Source organism: Narcine bancroftii, chromosome 4 (assembly GCF_036971445.1).
Source record: "Narcine bancroftii isolate sNarBan1 chromosome 4, sNarBan1.hap1, whole genome shotgun sequence".
NCBI lineage: Eukaryota > Metazoa > Chordata > Chondrichthyes > Torpediniformes > Narcinidae > Narcine > Narcine bancroftii.
Genome location: NC_091472.1, coordinates 222,866,659 through 222,887,822, shown reverse-complemented (window position 1 = coordinate 222,887,822; position 21,164 = coordinate 222,866,659). Strand labels below are relative to the sequence as shown.

The 21,164-nt window shown below is 37.3% G+C and overlaps 1 protein-coding gene across 1 annotated transcript in view; it reads right to left on the bottom strand.

The window, feature by feature from the left end:
- Window positions 1-21,164, bottom strand: part of pcnt (pericentrin) — a 239,082-nt gene that overhangs the window by 123,844 nt on the left and 94,074 nt on the right. Inside the window, exons 23-28 of the mRNA XM_069934046.1 lie at window positions 14,372-14,502; window positions 13,300-13,520; window positions 12,594-12,817; window positions 8,464-8,629; window positions 5,982-6,188; window positions 1,288-1,520 (exon numbers count right to left, since the gene is read on the bottom strand). Of these exons, the coding sequence (XP_069790147.1) occupies window positions 1,288-1,520; window positions 5,982-6,188; window positions 8,464-8,629; window positions 12,594-12,817; window positions 13,300-13,520; window positions 14,372-14,502 (1,182 nt within the window). The remainder of the gene's footprint in view (window positions 1-1,287; window positions 1,521-5,981; window positions 6,189-8,463; window positions 8,630-12,593; window positions 12,818-13,299; window positions 13,521-14,371; window positions 14,503-21,164) is intronic.

The following is a 21,164-nucleotide window of genomic DNA, read 5'->3' as shown; positions in this document are numbered from 1 at the left end:
ATCTCAATCAGATATTAAATAAAATAACAGAAAACAATATACCAAAGAATCCAGAGATCTTTCTCCTAAGTAACATAAAAAATAAAGAATTTGGAATTGACTTGGAAGATGCACAAAAAAGATTTGTCAAGATAGCCCTAGCCGTAGCAAAAAAATGCATTATGTCAACCTGGAAATTGGAAGATAATTTGAAAATACAACAATGGTATATAGAAATGAATAAATGTATTCCATTAGAAAAAATAACATATAGTTTAAGAAATAATATTGAAATATTCGAACAAGTATGGGAGCCTTACATTAAATACAATAGCGAAAACCTACCGGGAACAAACATTACCTAAGTTGATGGAAGGAGAAGAAAAGAAAAGAATGGACTCAGTAGAATTTCTGGTGTATTTTTGTTGAATGACAACATTGTCTGACTGAATTAATGCAACCTAGATTGTATACCTAAAATGGATGAGAGGGGGGGGGGTGGGGAGGTGGCTTGGGAGGAGGGAGGGGGGGGGAGAAAAAAATCACTGTAAATGTGTGGAAAAGAAAAAGTGTATATCATGGCTATTGTGATTTATGGTGTGAAAAATAAAAAAATTTATATACAGAAAAAAAAAAATATGAGGGTTGTAGACTGTTAAGTGTACATGGGCAACACTAGCTTGTGGGCTGGAAGGACCTGTTACTGGGCTGAATGTCTAATTTAATTTTAAATTAAAACATTTTAAAACTTCCTGAAATTTATATGTCATATTTCCTTCCTTTCAATTAAAAACATTGTTTTGGTGATTCAATAAACAAATTGATCTCATTTTCCTTCTTGTTAACATATAACATAACATAACATAACATAACAATTACAGCACAGAAACAGGCCATTAGGCCCTTCTAGTCTGCACCGAACCAAACACCCCTTTCTAGTCCCACCTCCCTGCACAATGCCTATAACCCTCCATCTTCTTCTCATCCATATACCTGTCCAACCTTTTCTTAAATAATACAATTGACTCCGCCGCCACTATTTCTCCCGGAAGATCATTCCACACGGCTACCACTCTCTGAGTAAAGAAGTTCCCCCTCATGTTACCTCTAAACCTCTGCCCCTTAATTCTTAACTCTTGTCCTCTTGTTTTAATCTTTCCTCCTCTTAACAGAAATAGTCTATCCACATCCATTCTGTCTATCCCTTTCATAATCTTAAATACTTCTATCAAAACAATCTATATGAGATTGAACGATCAGCATTTGAACATATTGATTCATTGTCATTTCATGATCCCTCTTCCTTACATCCATAAACTGCCGATAATTCTTCAGTTGCTTTTCAAGAGCCTGGATCTGTTGCTGCAAGTCTGCAACCTCCAAGTTCCACTTGTCAGCCAGTTCAACATTGCGATTAGTCTCCTCCTCTAACTCCACTTCCATTCTCTTTGTCCTTGACAGGAGATCAGCACGATCCTTATCTGCTTGACACTGGAGGTCCACCTTCTCCTTGGTCAATCGCTCTGTCTCCTCCAGTAATCCTGAACACAGCAAACACTAGATTAGCGAAAGAGATAATGGGAACCAAATGACTGCTGTCCAAATCACCTACTACATGTTAATGTGAATTTCTGAAAGTCACACAACAACACAGTTTGAATAATACATGTCAAATATCCAGACTTAACTTGTTAAATTCATTCATAGCAGAGCAGTACAGATCAGTTCCACCAAAGCATTTCAAGCAGGTCCACTATTATAGTATTTTCCAACAGAAAATGTCTCAATGATTGAAGATGATTTAAATATATTATATATTTGGGGGGGGGGGGGGGGAGAGAGAGAACATTTTCAACACATCACTGGGATAAAAGCAAATTACCAATAAGAAAATATCAGCAATGGGTGAGTGTGCATCTTAACAGTACCGTACAAGTAGATGACACCTCTCCTTCAAATGACAGCATTCACAATGGATTTACACCACACTCCTGCAAATTGCCCACAAGTTGACATCCCTTTGAAAACCTGCAGAAACTTGATGCCTCACCCATGGTACAGTTGAGCAGTCCGGATAGCTTTCTTAAGTTCCTTCACTGGTTCAATGTTTGCCAGATTCTATTCATGCTTTATATATTTCCTGACAGGTCAGGGTGTTTTAAGTGAAAATCTAGCTCTGAACTTTGTTATCATGAGTAAAGACACTAACAAAAAAAAATTGTGTATTTCCACTTCCTTAATGTAAGTTTTCAACACAAGAAATCTGATATCAATCACAGATGTACAAGCATTGAAGCTCAACTTCCAAACATGTACAAGGGGACAGCAAGCACCAGACATGATGAACATGGTAAGGGAGAGGAGGGCAACATCCCAGACTTGACCAAGTCCAAACCAGTCATGCCATGCAGAAATTAAGTAGTAAAAATGCAGGGTAACTCTCAATATTGGTAAATGTGACTTAAATTGGAAGTATAAATTCTAAGGCACACTTCCTATAAAAAAAATGAAGATTTCTGTGCAGTAAAACAAGGTACGTGATGCAATTTTTTTTTTAGACAAAGGGTTAAAACAAATAGATTTTCTAAAATATTTCTGAGACTAAGCAAATGCTTGAATCTAAAAGATTTTAGCCTTGTAGAAAATAGAATGCAAGAGAAAATTCAACTTGAAATGTTGTAACAATTTAGAATGGCATAGGGCACATGAACAGCCAATAGCTTATTTTCAAGAAAAACAACAATGGTTTTAAATGGGAAATTAATGCTCTCTCTAGCACTTCAACAGAGCAACAAAAAAACTCAATGGATCTTGGGGGCCCAATTTATACAACAGTACACCACAGTTGCAGAGGGCAAGATTATCTTCATCAGTTTAATTTTTGAGACTAAATCCATTCAGAAGTGTTTGTTGCATTGCACAGATTTACACAAATGGTAACTGGAAGCTGAAAATAGGCACAAAATTTGAGGCACACCATGCTTGGGAGTCTTGATTCACACATGCATACCATTTCACAGGCAGTGATTAAATGATAAAAAGAAGTTTGAAATTATTCTGACCAGATCAATTCTGCAAAATTCTAAACATTAAAATGCTGAAAACATTCAAATGCCACTTTCTTTAAAAAGCAAACCATAAATGTTTCTTTCAAAAAGGGACAAACCTGAATCCCTTTTGATTATGGGTTTAGTTTGTTGGCCTGAGGAACAAAGAATTGAGAGAAGACATCCATCACAACCAAATACATTGTACATTCTCAGTACTGCACAGTAGACAAATTGGAAAATTGGACACTAATATCTTGTGCAAGATATACCTTACTGAAAACTAGCCCTCACTTTGGAATCATTCAGCTGAACAAAACAGGCTATTAACATCATCAAAAAATCCAAATATATTTAAATAATGATGTTTTGGTGTAGTTACGTGTACCTCTTCCAAGCAAACATATATTTCAAAAGAAATTTTCCTCAAGTAAAAATCATTAGGTCATCAGAAACAGAAAACATAATGAAAGATTCTGCAATGGTTTGACAATTCATCCAATTTGCCCAAGCCAGTTTTACACATGAAGTGTGGTTAAATTGATATGGAATTAATACAGCAATTAGGGTCAGTATAAATGGGCACTCTGGTTGGCATAGATTCGGTGGGCCGAAGGGCCTGTTTCAACTCTGAAAAAATCAATAAACATGGTGGAATCCTTTGCCGTTAATGGGAGAAGGTGCAAACTCCACACAGACAGCATCCGAGGTCAGAAATGAATCCAGATCATTGGCACTGTGAGACAGTGGGTGGATGACCTGCTGCCTTCAAAATATTTAAGGATCCTGTAACCAAAACAAAATGATCCCTGATTTCATCATTTGAAACATGAGCCCAACTTTTGTGATGGGAACATCTCATTCCATCCAGAAAAGGAAGCATGCTGAGATCAAATATAAGAAGGGAAGAGACAGCATCGCAGTAATGTCAGTAAATGTATCAGCACATTTTTTTCAGGATTAAACCACTCATATCCATTTTGCTAAGTATATATAAAGAAAACAGGATCAATTAAGAGTTGCATAAAGCAATCTTACTGTTCAGATGATGATTGCCCCAAATTATAAATGTTCACCGTCAAGACACTTTTGTTTATCGTTCATACCATGCTTGCATGGTAAAGACAAGATAGAGGACCACAGAGCATATTTACATAAATTTAAGTAAGAATAGGTTAAATACAATAAAATATGAAGATGTATACAGTAACAGTCCTCGGTACAAATGTTCTGGGAGTTCAGGAGTCTGATGGCTTGGGGGTAAAAGTTGTTGCCCAATCTGGACATAGTGACCTGAGTGCTGCAGTACCTCCTACCAGATGGCAGAAGGGAGAACAGTTTACATGAGAGATGTGTGGAGTCCTTCACAATGTTTATTGCCTTTCACCTACATCGATTGTTCTAAATGTCCTTCATGGTAGGAAGAGGGCCCCCAGTGATCTTTCCCGCTGACTTCACTATCCTCAGCAGAGTCTTGCGGCCCGAGGAGGCACAGCTTCCAAACCAGGCGGCGATGCAATTGCACAGGATGCTCTCAATACCTCCTCTGCAGAATGTATTGAGGATGGAGGGTGGGAGATGAACTTTCATCAGCCTTCACAGGAAGTAGAGGAACTGCTGGGCTTTCATGGCCATAGAACTTGTGTTAAGGGACCAGATAGGATTCTCCACTAAGCGTAAACTTAAAAATGGTTTTAATAAAGATTCTCTTTGAAATAGAAGATTGCAACAGCAACTTATGGAAGCTGGTTTGGTGGTTACTAAGAAGCATGTACAAAAGCTGCAATATGTTGAAGCAGTACAGCAATGTTAATAGGAGATTCAGTGCCAATGCATTTGGCACCATAAAACATGCCCAAGTGCAGGAGAAGGAATATTGACAATTGTACTTTGAGGCCATCTCAGTCCAAGAGGCTTTTTATTTTCCCTGTGGATAGTTTGACAGATGTGAAACAAGATAGGCTGCAGACGCACAAAATGTTTGACAGACCTTTGCCCTTCAATTCTAACTGGGAGGGAAAGAAAAGATGGCAAGCTTATATTTGCAAATCATTCTGTTCAAGAAGTGTGATTATTTCTTATTTCTGTCTGCAAGGCAGGGGAACAAGTTCTCACCCCCACCCTCCAACCACCCCCCACCCCCCGAATGGTGGTGTGATTGAATATTAAGTGACAATATTTCCCAAAAGAGCTAACATTTATAAAGTAAACTAAATGGCGTCTCAGAAAGTGAGACCTCAAAAGTGTTACAATAACAACAAGGCACAGAAGTATTTCTATTTTAGAAAGACAAAGTCTTTCAATTGTAACATATCACTGGGGTAGTGGTGGAAGCAGATACAATAGAGAAAGTTAAGATGCTTCAAGACAGATGCACGAATATGAAAAGAATAGAGGGATATTTATTATGCGCAAGCAGCAGATTTTAACTTGGCATCGTGTTTGGTGCAGACATCATGGGCTGAAGGGCCAGGTACTGAGCTGCACTGTTCTACATTTTATGGAACATGGAAGCAAGAAAGTCTTGGTCAGAATATTCAAAGAGCATTTCTCCCTGACAGTTTTTAATCCAACAGAATTCCACCAAGATTGCTTCACTTCAGAAATAAGCACAATGCATCAAGAATAAATGATGGACTCGCCAGAGCTGATAAAACCTAAGGCAGAAATGAACACATAATGTTCTGGCAATTCTGATCCAAATAAACACAATACTCAAATATCAAACATCAAAAGAGATGACCTTCAATTTTGATTGCGAAGGATTGACAGAATCAATGTATGCTTCATTCCACCACAATATTCACTGACTAGCTCTTGAAAAGATCACAATATCTGTGTAGAACAAAGTATTACAATCGCCTCTTTTAAAAGTCATTTTGCTTTATCAACCAGGAATGTAACCTGGAGAGCAGTGTACAGCATTTTGCAAACAGAGTAATCACCAGCTCTTACCACGTTCTACTTCGTTGCCAGCCATGGCTTGTTTCTGACGCAGCAGTAGGTCTCGCTCCTCACACAGATGAAGGTTCTCCTGGTTGAGTTCATACAGTTGCTTGTTTTGAAGATCCACCTGCAGGGCCAAGCGCTTCTCCGATTCTTCCTTCTTCTGCAAAGCTTCTTCTAGCACTGCTTTCTCAGTGGCATATCCATCAATCAGTCCTAGTCATGGTACATGAACATCATAAAGAATCTCAACAAGTTTAAAACAGACATTGAAGCAACTTAAACTTATTAGAAATTATTGCAAATTCCAAAATCAGACAGGAGTCAACAGTCAGGTGATGGCAAGAGAAATGCTTTTTAAACAGAGCAAGGTTCTTTCCAAAAGAGGGATACAAAATGTTTTTAAAAATTCAATGAGAAGTTGGTGAAGACTGAAAAATAAATGTTAAAGACTGAAACAATAGATGTAGAAATAGATAGTAGAAATGAAGTCTTTGTTTAACAAAAAAGAGACAAACTTTCTCATTATAATACAGATCGGGGTATTTAACTGGAAGTTCCATTTTGTTGAATATTCTGTCACCTCAGGAGTAAAGGAGTAACAATGGGCACAGCCAATACCTTAAAGAACTTGGAGGTTTTTCTGTATCACTGACTTTCTGGCCGTCATTGAACTAATGTGCCTGATAGAATTAATTACCAAGGTAATATTTATTTTGATTTTTGGATGGGCCATCAACCAGAAACATCAGATAAAAATGAAACTTTCAACACTATTTTTAACCTTGGTCTGCCTGATATCTGCTAACTTCTGGTCCTGTTGAATTCTCCATGGGTGATAAAGTCAGGAGAGAAAGTTTTCAGAATAATTAATTCTGAGTTTGAGCCCAGAAATGCTCAATGGATGTTTAAGAAACGTTTGGATGCCAATCTGCTGAGGGTTGAGTTTAACAGATGTCAACAGAAAACCACTGACCACCCTGCAAACAAAATGTGGCAAAGCATTTTCATCCTCCATTCACAAATCTACTCCCATTAATACTATAGCCAACATACACAATTTCTGGGGATATGTTGCTCTAGCCAATCAACATCAGACCTAAACTGCATTGGATCCCAGGTTTACTTCTTCAGGCAACTCTTGTAAATTTTCATCTGACAAAGCCTCAAATATGAAAAATCCATCAGCACCTATTAAAAACTAGTACTGGACCACTTGGACAATAATACCTACACTAGGCTGCTTTTCATCAATTAGAGCTCAGTTTTTAACACTATCATCCCCTTGCTGGTCAGCAAGCTTCATAATAAACTGTTGAATTCAAACTGAAGATCAAAAAGTTCCCAAGTAACTTCAAATATTTATCATTAATTCTTGACAGATGAATTCCATTCATCTTCCTGTAGCCACCTCCCCTAACCTTTCCAAAAGCGACATGTCTGTCCCTGGCCTCACCTATTGTCAAGGAGAGGCCAAATGTAAACCTGAGAAACAGCACATCATATTCCTCTTGGACAGTCATAAATCTATCAGCATGACCACTGAATTTTCTAATTTGGGTAGCCCACAGCCCCATGAGATTCCACTGTTTTCATCTCTTCTTTACCTCCTCCCCTTCTCCTGTACATTTTTTCTATCTCTCTCTAACTTTACTTCCCATCTTTCCCCCTTCCCCAATAATTTTTCTCTATACTTGTCTCTCCACCTTCTGTCCTATACTTCACCTCTGGGTCTCTCCACCAGCTACTTTTCCCCCTTGATATATGTAATTTATTCTGTTTTAGACTTGTTAATAAGGACCCAATCTGAATTGTTGACAGACCATTTCACCCATGGATGACTGACCTGCTGAGGTCCTCCAGCAGTTCTTTGTCTGCTCAAGATTCCAGCATGTGCAGCTTTTGTGTTTCTCAGCTCCATTAAATTGAAAACAATATCTACCAAGATTAATACATACAGACCAGGTGGGATTTGTCAATGGAAGACAAAATTCAAATAGTCCAGGTAGACTATTTATTACAATACATCACAGTTGAACCCAAGAATGACGATGTGGCAGCCATATTTGGATCATATAGGAGATCAATTATAACTATAACTACAATAATAAAAAGGACAATAATAGATGCTGCTATAGTATAAATGCAAGTGACGTCCCCATTGAGAATTTTTTTATGGTCAGCATAAATGTGAGACCTGATGGTGTGTGGCCTGCTACAAAGGGTTGTTTTGTTTTGTTTTTTGTAAGAAAAAGTGTTTTTATATATAACACACACACACACACACATATGCACACACATATACTTTGATACTATGTATATTTATGGATAAAAAAACAAAATAAAATATTCAAAAAAATTGAAAAAATAAACATTGAAAATTTTGAAAAAGTGCATATTTAAGGTTGATGCAAGGTTACAAAAATTAAATTTTCCAGACTACAACAATTCATGTTATCCTCCACAACATTTCTCAAATTCACAATCTTACCCTCAGCTTTGTGGAGCTCCAATGCTAGTTTGTCCTTTGCTTCAGATTCAGAGCTGAGATGCTCGATCAACTTTTGATGCTGTTTGCCAATGAGGTCTGCAGTTTCGAGGTTTTGAGCCATGAACCCTTCCCCATTGCGCTCATGGATTCCACGATTTTGCATTAACTAGGCACAATAGAAGTATCACAATATACAGAGATAATTATAAATCTTAAAGCTAATTCAAGACTGGTGCAGATTTCCTCATCAATATCATAAAGTTTGAATGCAATAGAAAGTTAAAATTCTTCCTGACAACTCCCAAATTGTTAATACTGTTTAATTCAATATCTTGTTGACCCAAGGCCACAAATCTACTGAGAACTTGGCATCAATATGTAATAACAAAACTGGTCATCTGAGAACCAGTAATGGTAGTTTGTAGAGGAATTTCTCAGACTAGAGTCAGACTTCCAAGTTGCCACAATACACTTCCTGGCCACTGCCAATGTGATTAACATAAATTGGATTTGAAATTTGGACAGCTTCATTGTAAGCCTTATGTCCATTATGTTTCCCAGCAGGAACGACTCTGGGTCCTGTGGGAATCGCTTGCCTATAATTTTCTCCAGAACTTGGCCTAGTTCTACCCAAAAGGGCCAGGTTGTGTGCCCGAACATCCCGATCACAACGCCACATCTGAGAGAAATTGTGAGACTGATATATGCTACATAAAAATACTTCCTATTCATAATATTCAGTTGCATTTATTATTTGCTGATTGAAGTGTCAAGAGCCAAATTATATAAAATTGAAGACCTCGATGTTGACTCCCAAACTATATTGAGGGTACAGGTAACAAGCATGAGAATGCACAGACACTGAAATTGCCTGGGGATGGGGGGGGGAAAAGGTCAAGAATTCTCTGCAAACAAATGAACAAAGCTTACATACGTCGGATTGGCCATGATGATGGTTTCCAGTGAGACTTGGAAAGAGTGAAACCAAACTAGATTTTAGAACCACAAAAAGTGCAAATGGATAGGTAGAACAAAGAGATATGGTTCAGAAAGAAGGAAAAGGTTCAGAAAGAAGGAAAACATTCAAGAGGCAGCTGTTCAGAAAATCTCACCTTCAGAGTAAATGCCTGGCTTCCCCTCTACCATCTGACAGGGCCTTCAAGAACATCACACTTATTTTCCGCAGCTTTGCCCTCTCTCCTGCTTTTCCTGGACAGGAGCTCTCCAGCCTTTTTTATGAATATTTTATTTATATTTTCACACAAGCTTGTACAGCCATATCCAGTGCCATGCCAACATTGGCATTCACATTCAAAGAAACATATTTTCATTTCCCTTATGATTATATATACAAGCCCGTGTTTTTACCCCCCCCCACACTTAAAACGAGATGACTCACTCAAACTTCAACCAACAACAACAAAACTTTAACACCAGGAAAATAAATAATAAATAAGGGACAGGGATTGTCGCAGCTCAGTGGGCGGCCTCTGGGCTGATTTTCATTCCTGACTTTCCTTGATTGGGATCAGTGCAAGGAAGAGGAAGCCGCAGCAAGGAACGGGGAAAGCAATCACCACCTTGCGCCTATGTAGTGCATATATGGCTGACAGATGTTACGAAAGGTACCGTATTTGTTTCTCAGGCTATGAGTTATTTTCTCCAGGAGAACGCAGCCCTGCATTTCCTTGTTCCATCGTTCGATATTAAGACTAGAGTCAGACTTCCAAGTTGCCTCAATACACTTCCTGGCCACTGCCAATGTGATTAACACAAATTGGATTTTAAATCTGGATGGCTTCATTGTAAACCTTATGCCCATTATATTTCCCAGCAGGAACAACTCTGGGTCCTGTGGGAATCGCTTGCCTATAATTTTCTCCAGGAATTGACCTAGATCTACTCAAAAGTACCTCACCTTGGTACGTGACCAGGTTGTGTTCACGAACATACCGTTTGCAACACCACATCTGAAGCATTAGTCCAAGAGTTCCGGTTTTGACCTGTTTATTTTCTGCGGTGTGATATACAGCTGGTGCAAAATGTTATATTGCACCAACCTGTATCTTCCATTAATGACCGTGGACATGTTGTCCCAGCATAAGTCGGACCAGTATCTCTTATCCATTGTAATGCCCAAGTCCGACTCCCATCTTTCTCTCGACCCATGAAGGCCCCGTTTGCGTCCCTCCAACCGGAGCAGGCAATACATTGCCAAAATAAATTTCTTACCACTCCCCTTCGAATCAAGGTCTCTATGTTACTGCATCGAGGTAGGGCCAATACTTGGACCCAATACATCCCGTAGAAAACACCTTATTTGAAGATAGCAGTGGCATGTCTGATTTGGCAAAGCATATTTATTTTTTTAGTTGCTCAAACGACATTAGTTGCTCCTGCTCGTAACAGTCCTCTATGCACCTGAAGCCATTTCAGCCCCAGATGTCAAGGATCTTGTTACCTTCCTTTAATAGTATTAAATTATTAGTAGTCAGGGGTGTTATTGGTGACAGCTCCACTTTAGCATTCAGATACTGGTTAATTTTGGTCCAGATGCAGATACTTGTTTTAATATGGGGCTGCCCTTCTTCTCTGACAGCAATTTGGCCTCCCATTTGTAAATGAAATCCTCTGCTATTTTCTCACCCACCAGATGCAGATCAACCTGTGCCCAGGATGCTACACCTCCTCCCTGAGAGAGGCGATGTATCTCGACTGAACTGCCTAATAATATTTTTTGAAGTCTGGCATTCTCAATCCGCCTAGACTATAGTCCCATGTTAATTTTTCCATAGAGAACCTTGCCACCTTACCACTCCAGAGAAACATTCTGACCTTGTGTAGCAGCTGTTTAAAGAAATCCCGGTGCAACGGCACGGGCAATGTTTGAAAAAGATACTGGAATCTTGGCAACACATTCATTTTGATGCCGTTAACCCTGTCCATCAATGTTAGGGGCAGGGACATCCACCTCTTTATGTCCTCCTCAACTCTCTCCAGCAAGGGGGTGTAGTTTAACTTGTAAAGATTATTCAAGTTACCCTCAATATTAACTCCTAGGTATTTGATCCCCTCCTGTGGCTATTTTAAATTACTATTTTCTTTAAATTGACTGTAATTACCCTCGGTGAGAGACATCACCTTGCTCTTTTCCCAATTGATCTTGTAACCAGAAAGTTTCCCATACTCCTCCCGTACCATGTGCAGTCGAGGCAGAGAGGTCGCAGGGTCTGTCAGATATATCAGTACGTCATCAACGAATGTTAATTTTATGCTCCTCCTGGCCCACTCTATAACCTTTAATGTCTGGGGAGCTCACCAGCCTTCATCTTCCAACCTACAGCCCTTTGTATTCAGTGATTCACACTTGACAATTTACACCAGCTCCAATCAGATTTGACACAGATTACCCTCCCAGCATTTCAAAGGGAATATTCTCTTTGTGACATTCGAGTCCACTCTTCTGACGCACTAAACATACCCCAAGCAATGGCATTTCCCCAGGTAAATGCAGGAGGTACAACAGCTGTCCTTTTGTCTTTCTCTTCCAACCAGCCAGGGAACCAAATAGTCAACCTAGGTGAAGCAAGTCTTCCAATCCAGTATGCAATGCTGTGTTCAAAATGTGGCCTTCTCCACATCGCAGAAACAAAATGCAGCTTTGTGAAGCTCTTGCATTCAGCCTTCCTGTTACCTGTCACTATAATTCACCATTCCAGACCTATTTTGACCTCTCTGCCTGTGGCCTCCTGCACAAGCTACAAGACCTATGCAATGCCTAGAAAGTATTATTTTTTGTGGAATCACAATCACACAATGTCAAAGTTTTCAGAGTAGGAAGGGAGATAGTTTAAAGAAGAGACAGGGAAAAAAAATCTCCCCATTCACAACCACTAAAACTCACGGCATCCTTCTGCATGCTTTCTGATAAAATGAAGTTGGCTGCCAAATATAAACAGTTGATAAGAAGGTACCTAGACAAATTGTCTACCTGAGAGAGCAGGTATGATTCAGTCACCAAGTACATTGAAGAGAGTTCCATATGATATTTTGCATGAAAAGAACCAAGGAAAATAAAATTATTGAATGGGAGTGGCACCGAAATAAAAGATGAGCTAATGTACACTCACTTTTCTTGTGGATATTGTGACCAACTCCAGCAATTTTTCCACCGCAGCCTGCAAACGCTCACACATGCTGAGGATTAGTTGCTCATTTTCAAGCCCAACATCAGGTCCAGTGAACATACTTTCTGACAACCACTGGGAAAGCTCTAATCGTTCATCTGTCAGGGCAGACCACAAGCTGCTATCCTCGGGGGCAGTGGCATTTTCTTGACTCATGTTCAAATCACCTATAAAGTACAAAGTGAAGGAAACTGTAGCAGTTTGTTCACAAAGAAGAATTTGTAATTGTACTTAAAACATTGCCTTGGGCATTAACATAAATTATGCAAGTACAAGAACAATTTAAAAAAGTCTTCATTATTATTTTCAAAGATTCACTAATAGATTTTAAATAATGTTGGAAACACCATAGGGGTGTAATTGATAGCTCTTTTTTCCTGAGCTCCAATAACCCAGGTTCAATGCTGGCCTCGTATTATCTGTATAGTGTTTGCACATTCTCGGAGCTACCTCCCACAACCCAATGATGCATAGGATTAGTAGGTTAGTTGGCCACTGTAAATTGCCCCTAGCATGCAGGACAGTCGTGGAAACTTGGGTGGAATTGATCAGAGTGCGAGGAGGATAAAATGGGATTAGTGCATTATGTTTGATGGTTGAAGCAGACTTCATGGGTCGAAGGGGCTCCATGATCAAACCACAGACATACCTTTCTCATTTTCCAGCAAGGCTTTGCTTTTTATCCAGGGAGGTCTGCCTTTAGTTCCCAGCAGGCTCTGATTGTTTCCTGGATCCAGTGCATTGCCAGTTTGCTCTCTATCTAGGCACTGTTCAATATGCTTACTAATCATGTCTTCTGAGGAAAATGTCACTCTCACCACCTCTGAAAACAGCTTCAACACCTGCTCATGAGAACGCTCCAAGTTTTTCCTGGAGGACAACAAAAAGCACCAATTATACAGACCACAAAAATATATTGAGCATATGTTAATATTGTTTTCTATTGAAATAACTTGGTTAAGTGCTTGAAAAGGTTCAGTCGCTGTTCACATTTGACCAATAGCTACTTCAAAACATAAAACAGTATTTTCTGTCTATAGCAGGTACCTCTTCATGAGTGTCCAAGATGCAATTCCAAAGTGACAGCAATATGGCAGATTGTTAACTGCCCTCTAAAATGGTTTAGCATTTAAACTAATATCCAATCATGTTTTTGTCATTAAAGTACAAAAAAGTTCAAATGCATCTTTGTCAGAACTATGAAGATTTCAGATATATACAATTTGATATCTGAAAATAGTTTACATTCAGAGAGTAGCAGGTACATTCCTGGTACCTAAACCCTCTGGACTCTGTGTCCCTGTTTTCAGGGAAACCAACATGTGCATATACTCCGTGCCCCCTTCTTCCAGGACTGGTTTTATACTCAGCCACCAGCTGGTTCATACTGATTTTTAACCTTTCATACTGTAGTTTACCCATGGACCCAGGCCATAGTATATATAATGAAAAGTTAAAAATATCTGGTGCCCAAAGGGTTAATGACCACATAAACACCTGACCAGTGGAAGTGTGGGAACATTAAATTCAGGGACAAGATTAACTCTCAGGAATCCTTTCAAAATGCATTGTGTTTCCAGTAATGATGCTGCATTAAATTAAGAAACAACACTAATTTTCAGCCAACAAACATCTTGTTCAAGGCAGAAGAACATGTGTTCTTAGCATAGATGTGAAGTTTTAACAAAATGAACAGAATTTAAATTCTCTGCATAAATTACCGTTCATTTGTCACCCGTTCAAGGTCTGACCGCAGCATAGCAACCAGATTGCCTCCTTCTTCATTTTCACGATCTCGACGTTGAAATAGTATGTCCAACTCAGAGCTCTTGTCCTGGACTTCTCTCTGTAGCTGGGGAAAGAACAAAAAAAAAGGCTGAAGTTAGGAATCCTGTCCCTAAGATTTCATTTAGTTTTACACAAAAATCAATAAAGACCACAAGAATGGTGTTGCATTGTGATGTACAATTGTTAAACCTAGTACTCAATTTTATTTCATCCTATACAGAAACATTCAATGAAGCAGTCAGCAATCCAAACTCATTTCTCAGTTCACAGTTTATTTTCACATTTCAAATAGTTAATACTTCTTTTTAAAGATTCTTCAACTAATCTGACAGAACATAGACAGCAGCTTGGTACACTGAGAATCAAGAACTAGAATTAGAAGTTTATGAGACCTTAATGTCATTACAGAATAATAAAGCACCTGGTGAAGATGGTTTTCTACCAGAACTTTATGAAGAATTTAATTATTAGTACCTCTTTTAATGGGAGTATTAGACCAAATGAAAGAGGTTCATGACCTACCAGAATCTTTCAAAACAACGTTAATAAGAGTAATTCCAAAGAAAGGGAAGGATTGTTTACAAACTTCTTCATATAGGCCTATATAACTACTGAATATGGATTATAAAATTGTATCAAAATTATTAGCTAATTGGTTAGCTACATTTTTACCAAAATTAATAAATATGGATCAAACTGGTTTTTATTAAAATTTTAAGTTTGATAAATGTAGCACAAAATAAAAAGATACCAACATTAGCCGTTGCATTAGATGCAGAGAAAGCATTTGATAGATTGGAGTGGAACTTGTTTTGTTTGGGATTCCAAATACTTTTGTAAATTGGATAAAAGCGTTATATGATCAGCCAAAAGCAAAAGTGGTTACGAATAGACAAATATAGAGCCGTTGGCAGAAATAATTAGAAGTGATAAAGAAATTAAGGGATTTGAGATATGTAAGAAAGAACATAAAATTAGTTTGTTTGTGGATGATGTTATAGTATATTTAACAAGACCAGAAATATTGTTGAATAAGTCGAACATGAGATTTATAGAATGTGGATTAGAATCGGGTCTTAAAGTTAATATTGATAAAAGTGAGGTGATGCCCATGGTTGATATGGATTATTCACAATGTAGAGAATGACAAAATACAAGTGGCAAAAAGAAACAATTAAATATTTAGGAATAAAAATTGACAGAAATATAAATAATTTTTTAAGTTAAATTACTCACCGCTATTAAAAAAGATAGAAGATGGAAAAATTTACCAATAGGGTGAGTGAAATGTATTAAGATTAATATTTTTCCAAGAATACAATATTTATTTCAATCATTACCCATGCATGTGCCAGAAACATTCTTTTGGAGTTTGAATGAAATTATACAAAAATTTATTTGGAAAGGTAAAATGTCAAGAATTGGTCTTGAAAAATTAACATGGAAATTTGATCAGGATGGACTAAGATTACCAAATTTTAAAAATTATTACAAAGCAGCTCAATTAAGATTTTTGTCCTCCTGTTATCAAATGGGTGAGAAAACAGCTTGGGTACAAATTGAAATGAATAAAATTGGAGAAACTATCCAAGAACAAATTTTGTATAAATGGAATATTGAATTGTTTAAAGGAAAAAGGGAAGTATCAATTTTAGAACATATATTGAAAATATGGAATGGGATTCATATGGAGAGGGATTAAAAATGATCAATTACCTAAAATGTTGATAAAACAAAATCAACTTATTCCTTTCACTTTGAATAATCCTTTATTTGATAATTGGTAAAGTAAAGGTACTCAGAGAAGAAAAAACTGTTTTTAGGGATCTTTCTTTTTAACTTTTGAGCAATTAAAGGATAAATATACAAAATAATACAATTTTAGCATTTTATCAATTAAAATAGTATTTAAAAAGGAAATTAGGAACAGATTTGAAGATATAATAACAGATACATTAATTATCAAGAAATATATTACTAATATGTATGTAAAATTACAAGAAACTAAAAGAAAAAAAAAGATTTATACAAATCAAAATTACGATTACAAATGCAAGAGAAAATATGGTCAAAATTGTGTCAAGAGAGTGTTACAAATACAGTTAATGCTAGATATCAAATGGTTCAATATAATTTGTCTGTGTTGCAATTCCCAGTATCAGAGTTAACTTCCAGCTTATTTAGCTGATATGATACAATTTGTGAAGTTAAACCAGATCAAAACCCACACAGAAAAGAAATCTAGAGATTCAAGGCACAAAATTCCCCGAAATTGGATAAAGTTGGTGAAAAAGGCATGTGGCATACTTGCCTTCACCAGACATGGCCTTGAGTACAAAAGATGAGACATCATATTACAGCAATTCAAGGCGTTTACAAGACTACATTTGAAATATTATGTGCAGATCTGGTCACCAAACCACGGGAAGGATATAAAGGGTGCAGACCAGATTCATAAGGACATTACCAGTATTGGAGGGCTCACATTATGAGGTCTGTTTTCCCTCCAGCAAAGGAGATTGAGGGTTATAGCGAGGTACATAAAATCACTTTTTACAGGGATATACCAATTGTGAAGAAAATAGTTTTTTTTTACATACAGTGGGCGGTGCGTATTGAACCTAAGATATAGGAGTCCACTCAGACATTCCATCATGAGCTGATCTATTCTCCCACTCAGTCCGACTCCCCTGTCTTCTCCCTATAACCTCAGATACCCTGACTATTCAGTTACTCATCAATTTCTGCCTTAAATAAAACTAATGACCTGGCCACCATAGCAAATTACAGAGGTTCGCCACTCTCTGTTTTAAATGGGCGCCCTTCAATCCTGAAGTTGTGCCCTCTTGTCCATGACGCCCCTACCATATGAAAAAACTTTGCCACATTGACTCTGTCCAGGCTTTTCAACATTTGAAATGTTTCTATGAGGTCCCCTTCATTCTTCTGAACCCCAAGGAGTACAGTCCAAGAGCCATCAAATATTCCTCATATGCTAACCCCTTCATTCCAGGAATCATTTTTGTGAATCTTCTCTTAACCCTCTGCAATGCTAGCACATCATTTCTTAAATAAGGAGCCCAAATCTGTACCCCATACTCCAGGTGAGATCTCTTCAGTACCTTATAAAGCTTCAACATCATATCCCTGCTCTTATATTCTATTCCTCAAGAAATGAATGCCAACAAATCATTTGCTTTCTTCACCACCAACTCAACCTGGAGATAAAACTTTAGGGTATTCTATACAAGGATTCCCCAAGTCCCTTTGCAACTCCAAATTTTGAATTTTCTTCCCATCGTGGAGGCAACTGGGGCGGCATGGTTGGTGTAGCGGTTAGTGCAACGCCTTTACAGTAGCAGCGATCAGGACTGGGGTTCAAATCCCACATCTGTAAGGAGATTGTAGGTTCTCCCTTGTCTGCATGGGTTTTCCCCAGGGGCCCTGGTTTCCTCCCATTGTTGGAAACGTACCGGGGGTGTAGATTAAGAGGGTATAATTTAGGCGGCATGGACTTGTGGCTAAAGTGTCCTGTTACCGTGCTGTATGTATAAATTTAAATTTAAAAAATGTAAAATATAGATATTTTAAATTTAAACTTTCATCCAAATAATTATCTCTCCCTTCATACCTTCTCCCAAAGTGCATGACTATGCACTTTCCAACACGGTATTTCATTTCCCACTCTTTGCACATTCTCCTAATCTTTTTTTAAAATTTTTTATTTTTCACGCTATGAACCATATTAACCAAAATACACACAAACATTTCCCTCTTGAATATACATAGTGTCATTTTATCCCCTTTTCCCCCCTCCCTTCCCTCCCTCCTTCCCACTCCTCTTCCTGCCCACTAAACGTTCAACATATACAATACAATAAACCCATTAAACAATGTCATCACACAATGACAATAAACAAGAATATTGTGTCATCTACTTTTACACACTGGGTCAGTTCATTTCATCTTCTTCTCATGCTATCATTTTAAGGGGTGGAGGTCCGCGGTAGGCCCTCTCTGTTGTGTTCCATGTATGGTTCCCAAATTTGTTCGAATACTGTGACTTTATTTTTTAAATTATATGTTATTTTTTCCAATGGAATACATTTATTCATTTCCATGTACCATTGCTGTACTCTCAGGCTCTCTTCTGATTTCCAGGTTGACATTATACATTTTTTTGCTACATCTAAGGCTATCATAATAAATCTTTTTTGTGCTTCATCCGAGGCCTAGTTCTTTACTTCTTATATTACTTAGAAGAAAGATCTCTGGATTTTTTGGTATGTTGCTTTTTGTGATTTTATTTAAAACCTGATTTAAATCTTCCCAAAACTTTTCCACTTTCTCACATGCCCAAATTACATGTACTGTTGTTTCTGTTTCCTTCTTACAGCGAAAACATCTATCTGATACTGTTGGATCCCATTTATTTAACTTTTGGGGCGTGATATATAGTCTGTGTAACCAATTACATTGTATCATGCATAACCTCGTGTTATTGTATTTCTCATAGTTCTGGCGCATAGCTTTTCGCATTTTTCATTTTTTATCTTTATGTTTAGATCTTGTTCCCACTTTTGTCTGGGTTTACAGCTTATTTCATCATTCTCTTTCACTTGCAGCTTGATGTACATGTTTGTTATAAATCTTTTAATTATCATTGTGTCTGTAATCACATATTCAAAGCTGCTTCCTTCTGGTAACATCAGCCTGCTCCCCAATTTGTTCTTTAAGTAGGTTTTCAGTTGGTGGTATGCAAACATTGTACCATGAGTTATACCATATTTGTACTTCATTTGTTCAAGAGATAATAATTTATTTCCCGAAAAACAAATTTCTATTCTTTTGATCCCTTTTCTCTCCCATTCTCTAAATGAAAGGTTATCTATTGTGAAAGGGATTAGTTGATTTTGCATCAATAATAATTTTGGTAGTTGGTAATTTGTTTTTTTCCTTTCTACGTGAATCTTCTTCCAAATGTTGAGCAGATGGTGCAGTACTGGTGAACTTCTATATTGCACCAGTTTTTCATCCCACTTATAAAGTACATGTTCTGGTACCTTCTCCACTATTTTATCTAGCTCTAACCTGGTCCAATCTGGTTTTTCCCTTGTTTGATAAAAATCTGACAGATATCTTAATTGTGCTGTTCTTTAATAATTCTTAAAGTTTGGTAGCTGTAAGCCCCCTTATTTGTACCATTCTGTTAATTTATCTTGCACTATCCTCAGTTTCCCCCCTTTCCATAAGAATTTCCTTATTATTTTCTTTAGGTCATTGAAGAATTTCTCTGTTAAGGGAATTGCTAACGATTGAAATAGGTATTGTATCCTTGGGAAGATATTCATTTTAATGCAATTTACCCTTCCTTTCAGTGTTAGTGGTAAATTTTTCCAATGTTCTAAGTCACCTTGTAATTTCTTCATTAATGGCTAATAATTTAATTTGTATAGATGGCCTAGATTATTAGGTATCGGATTACTTGTGTTTGCCATTTAAATGGTGATTCTTTCTTAAACTTTGTGAAATCCGCATTATTCATTGGCATCGCTTCACTTTTATTTGCGATGATCTTATACCCTGATATTTCTCCATATTCTTTCAATTTCTTATGTAATTCTTTTATTGATAATTCTGGTTCTGTTCAGTATACTATGATGTAATCTGCAAATAGACTGATTTTATATTCCTTCTCTTTTAGTTTTATCCCTCTTATTTTATTTTCTGTTCTTATCAGTTCTGCCAAGGGTTCTATACCTAAAGCGAATAGTGAGGGAGATAGTGACCTGCTTAATTTAAATTGGTTCAATATATATCCATTTACTGTCACCTTTGCCAATGGTCCCTTATATAATGCTTTAATCCAATTAATATATTTCTCTGGTAGGTTAAACCTCTGTAGTACTTTGAATAAATAATTCCAGTCTACCCTGTGAAAGGCTTTCTCTGTGTCTAAAGCAACCGCCACTGTTGGCGTCTTATTTCCTTGTACTGCATGGATTAAGTTAATGAACTTACAGACATATTCTGTTGTTCGTCTTTTCTTAATAAATCCAGTTTGTTTTAGTTTTACTATTTTTGGTACACAGTCGGCCAATCTGTTTGCTAATAGTTTTGCTATTATCTTATAATCTTAGTTAAGTAGAGATATTGGTCTATACAATGCTGGTGTTAGTGGATCTTTCCCCATCTTTGGTATTACTGTAATTATTGCTGTTTTACATGAATCTGGCGTGTTTTGTGTTTCTTCAGTCTGGTTCATTACTTCCAGGAGAAGAGGAATTAATAACTCTTTAAATGTTTTATAGAATTCTATTGGGAGTCCGTCCTCTCCAGGCATTTTATTGTTCGGTAGCTTTTTTAATATATCCTGTACTTCCTCTATTTCAAATGGTTGGTGTTATCAATTTGTTTTGCTCCTCTTCTACAATTTCGGTAGTTCAATTTTAGCTAGAAACTCATCTATTTTGTCTTCTTTCCCTTCGTTCTCAGTTTGGTACAATTGCTCGTAGAATTGCTTGAAGTTTTCATATAACCAGAAGGTTATATGTAATTTGTTTGTCCTTTTTCCTTGATGCCAATACTGTTCTTTTAGCTTGTTCTGTTTTAAGCTGCCAGGCTAGTATTTTGTGCGTTTTTTCTCCTAGCTCATAATACTGCTGCTTTGTCTTCATTATGTTCTTCTCCACCTTATAGTTTGTAGTGCTTCATATTTTATTTTTT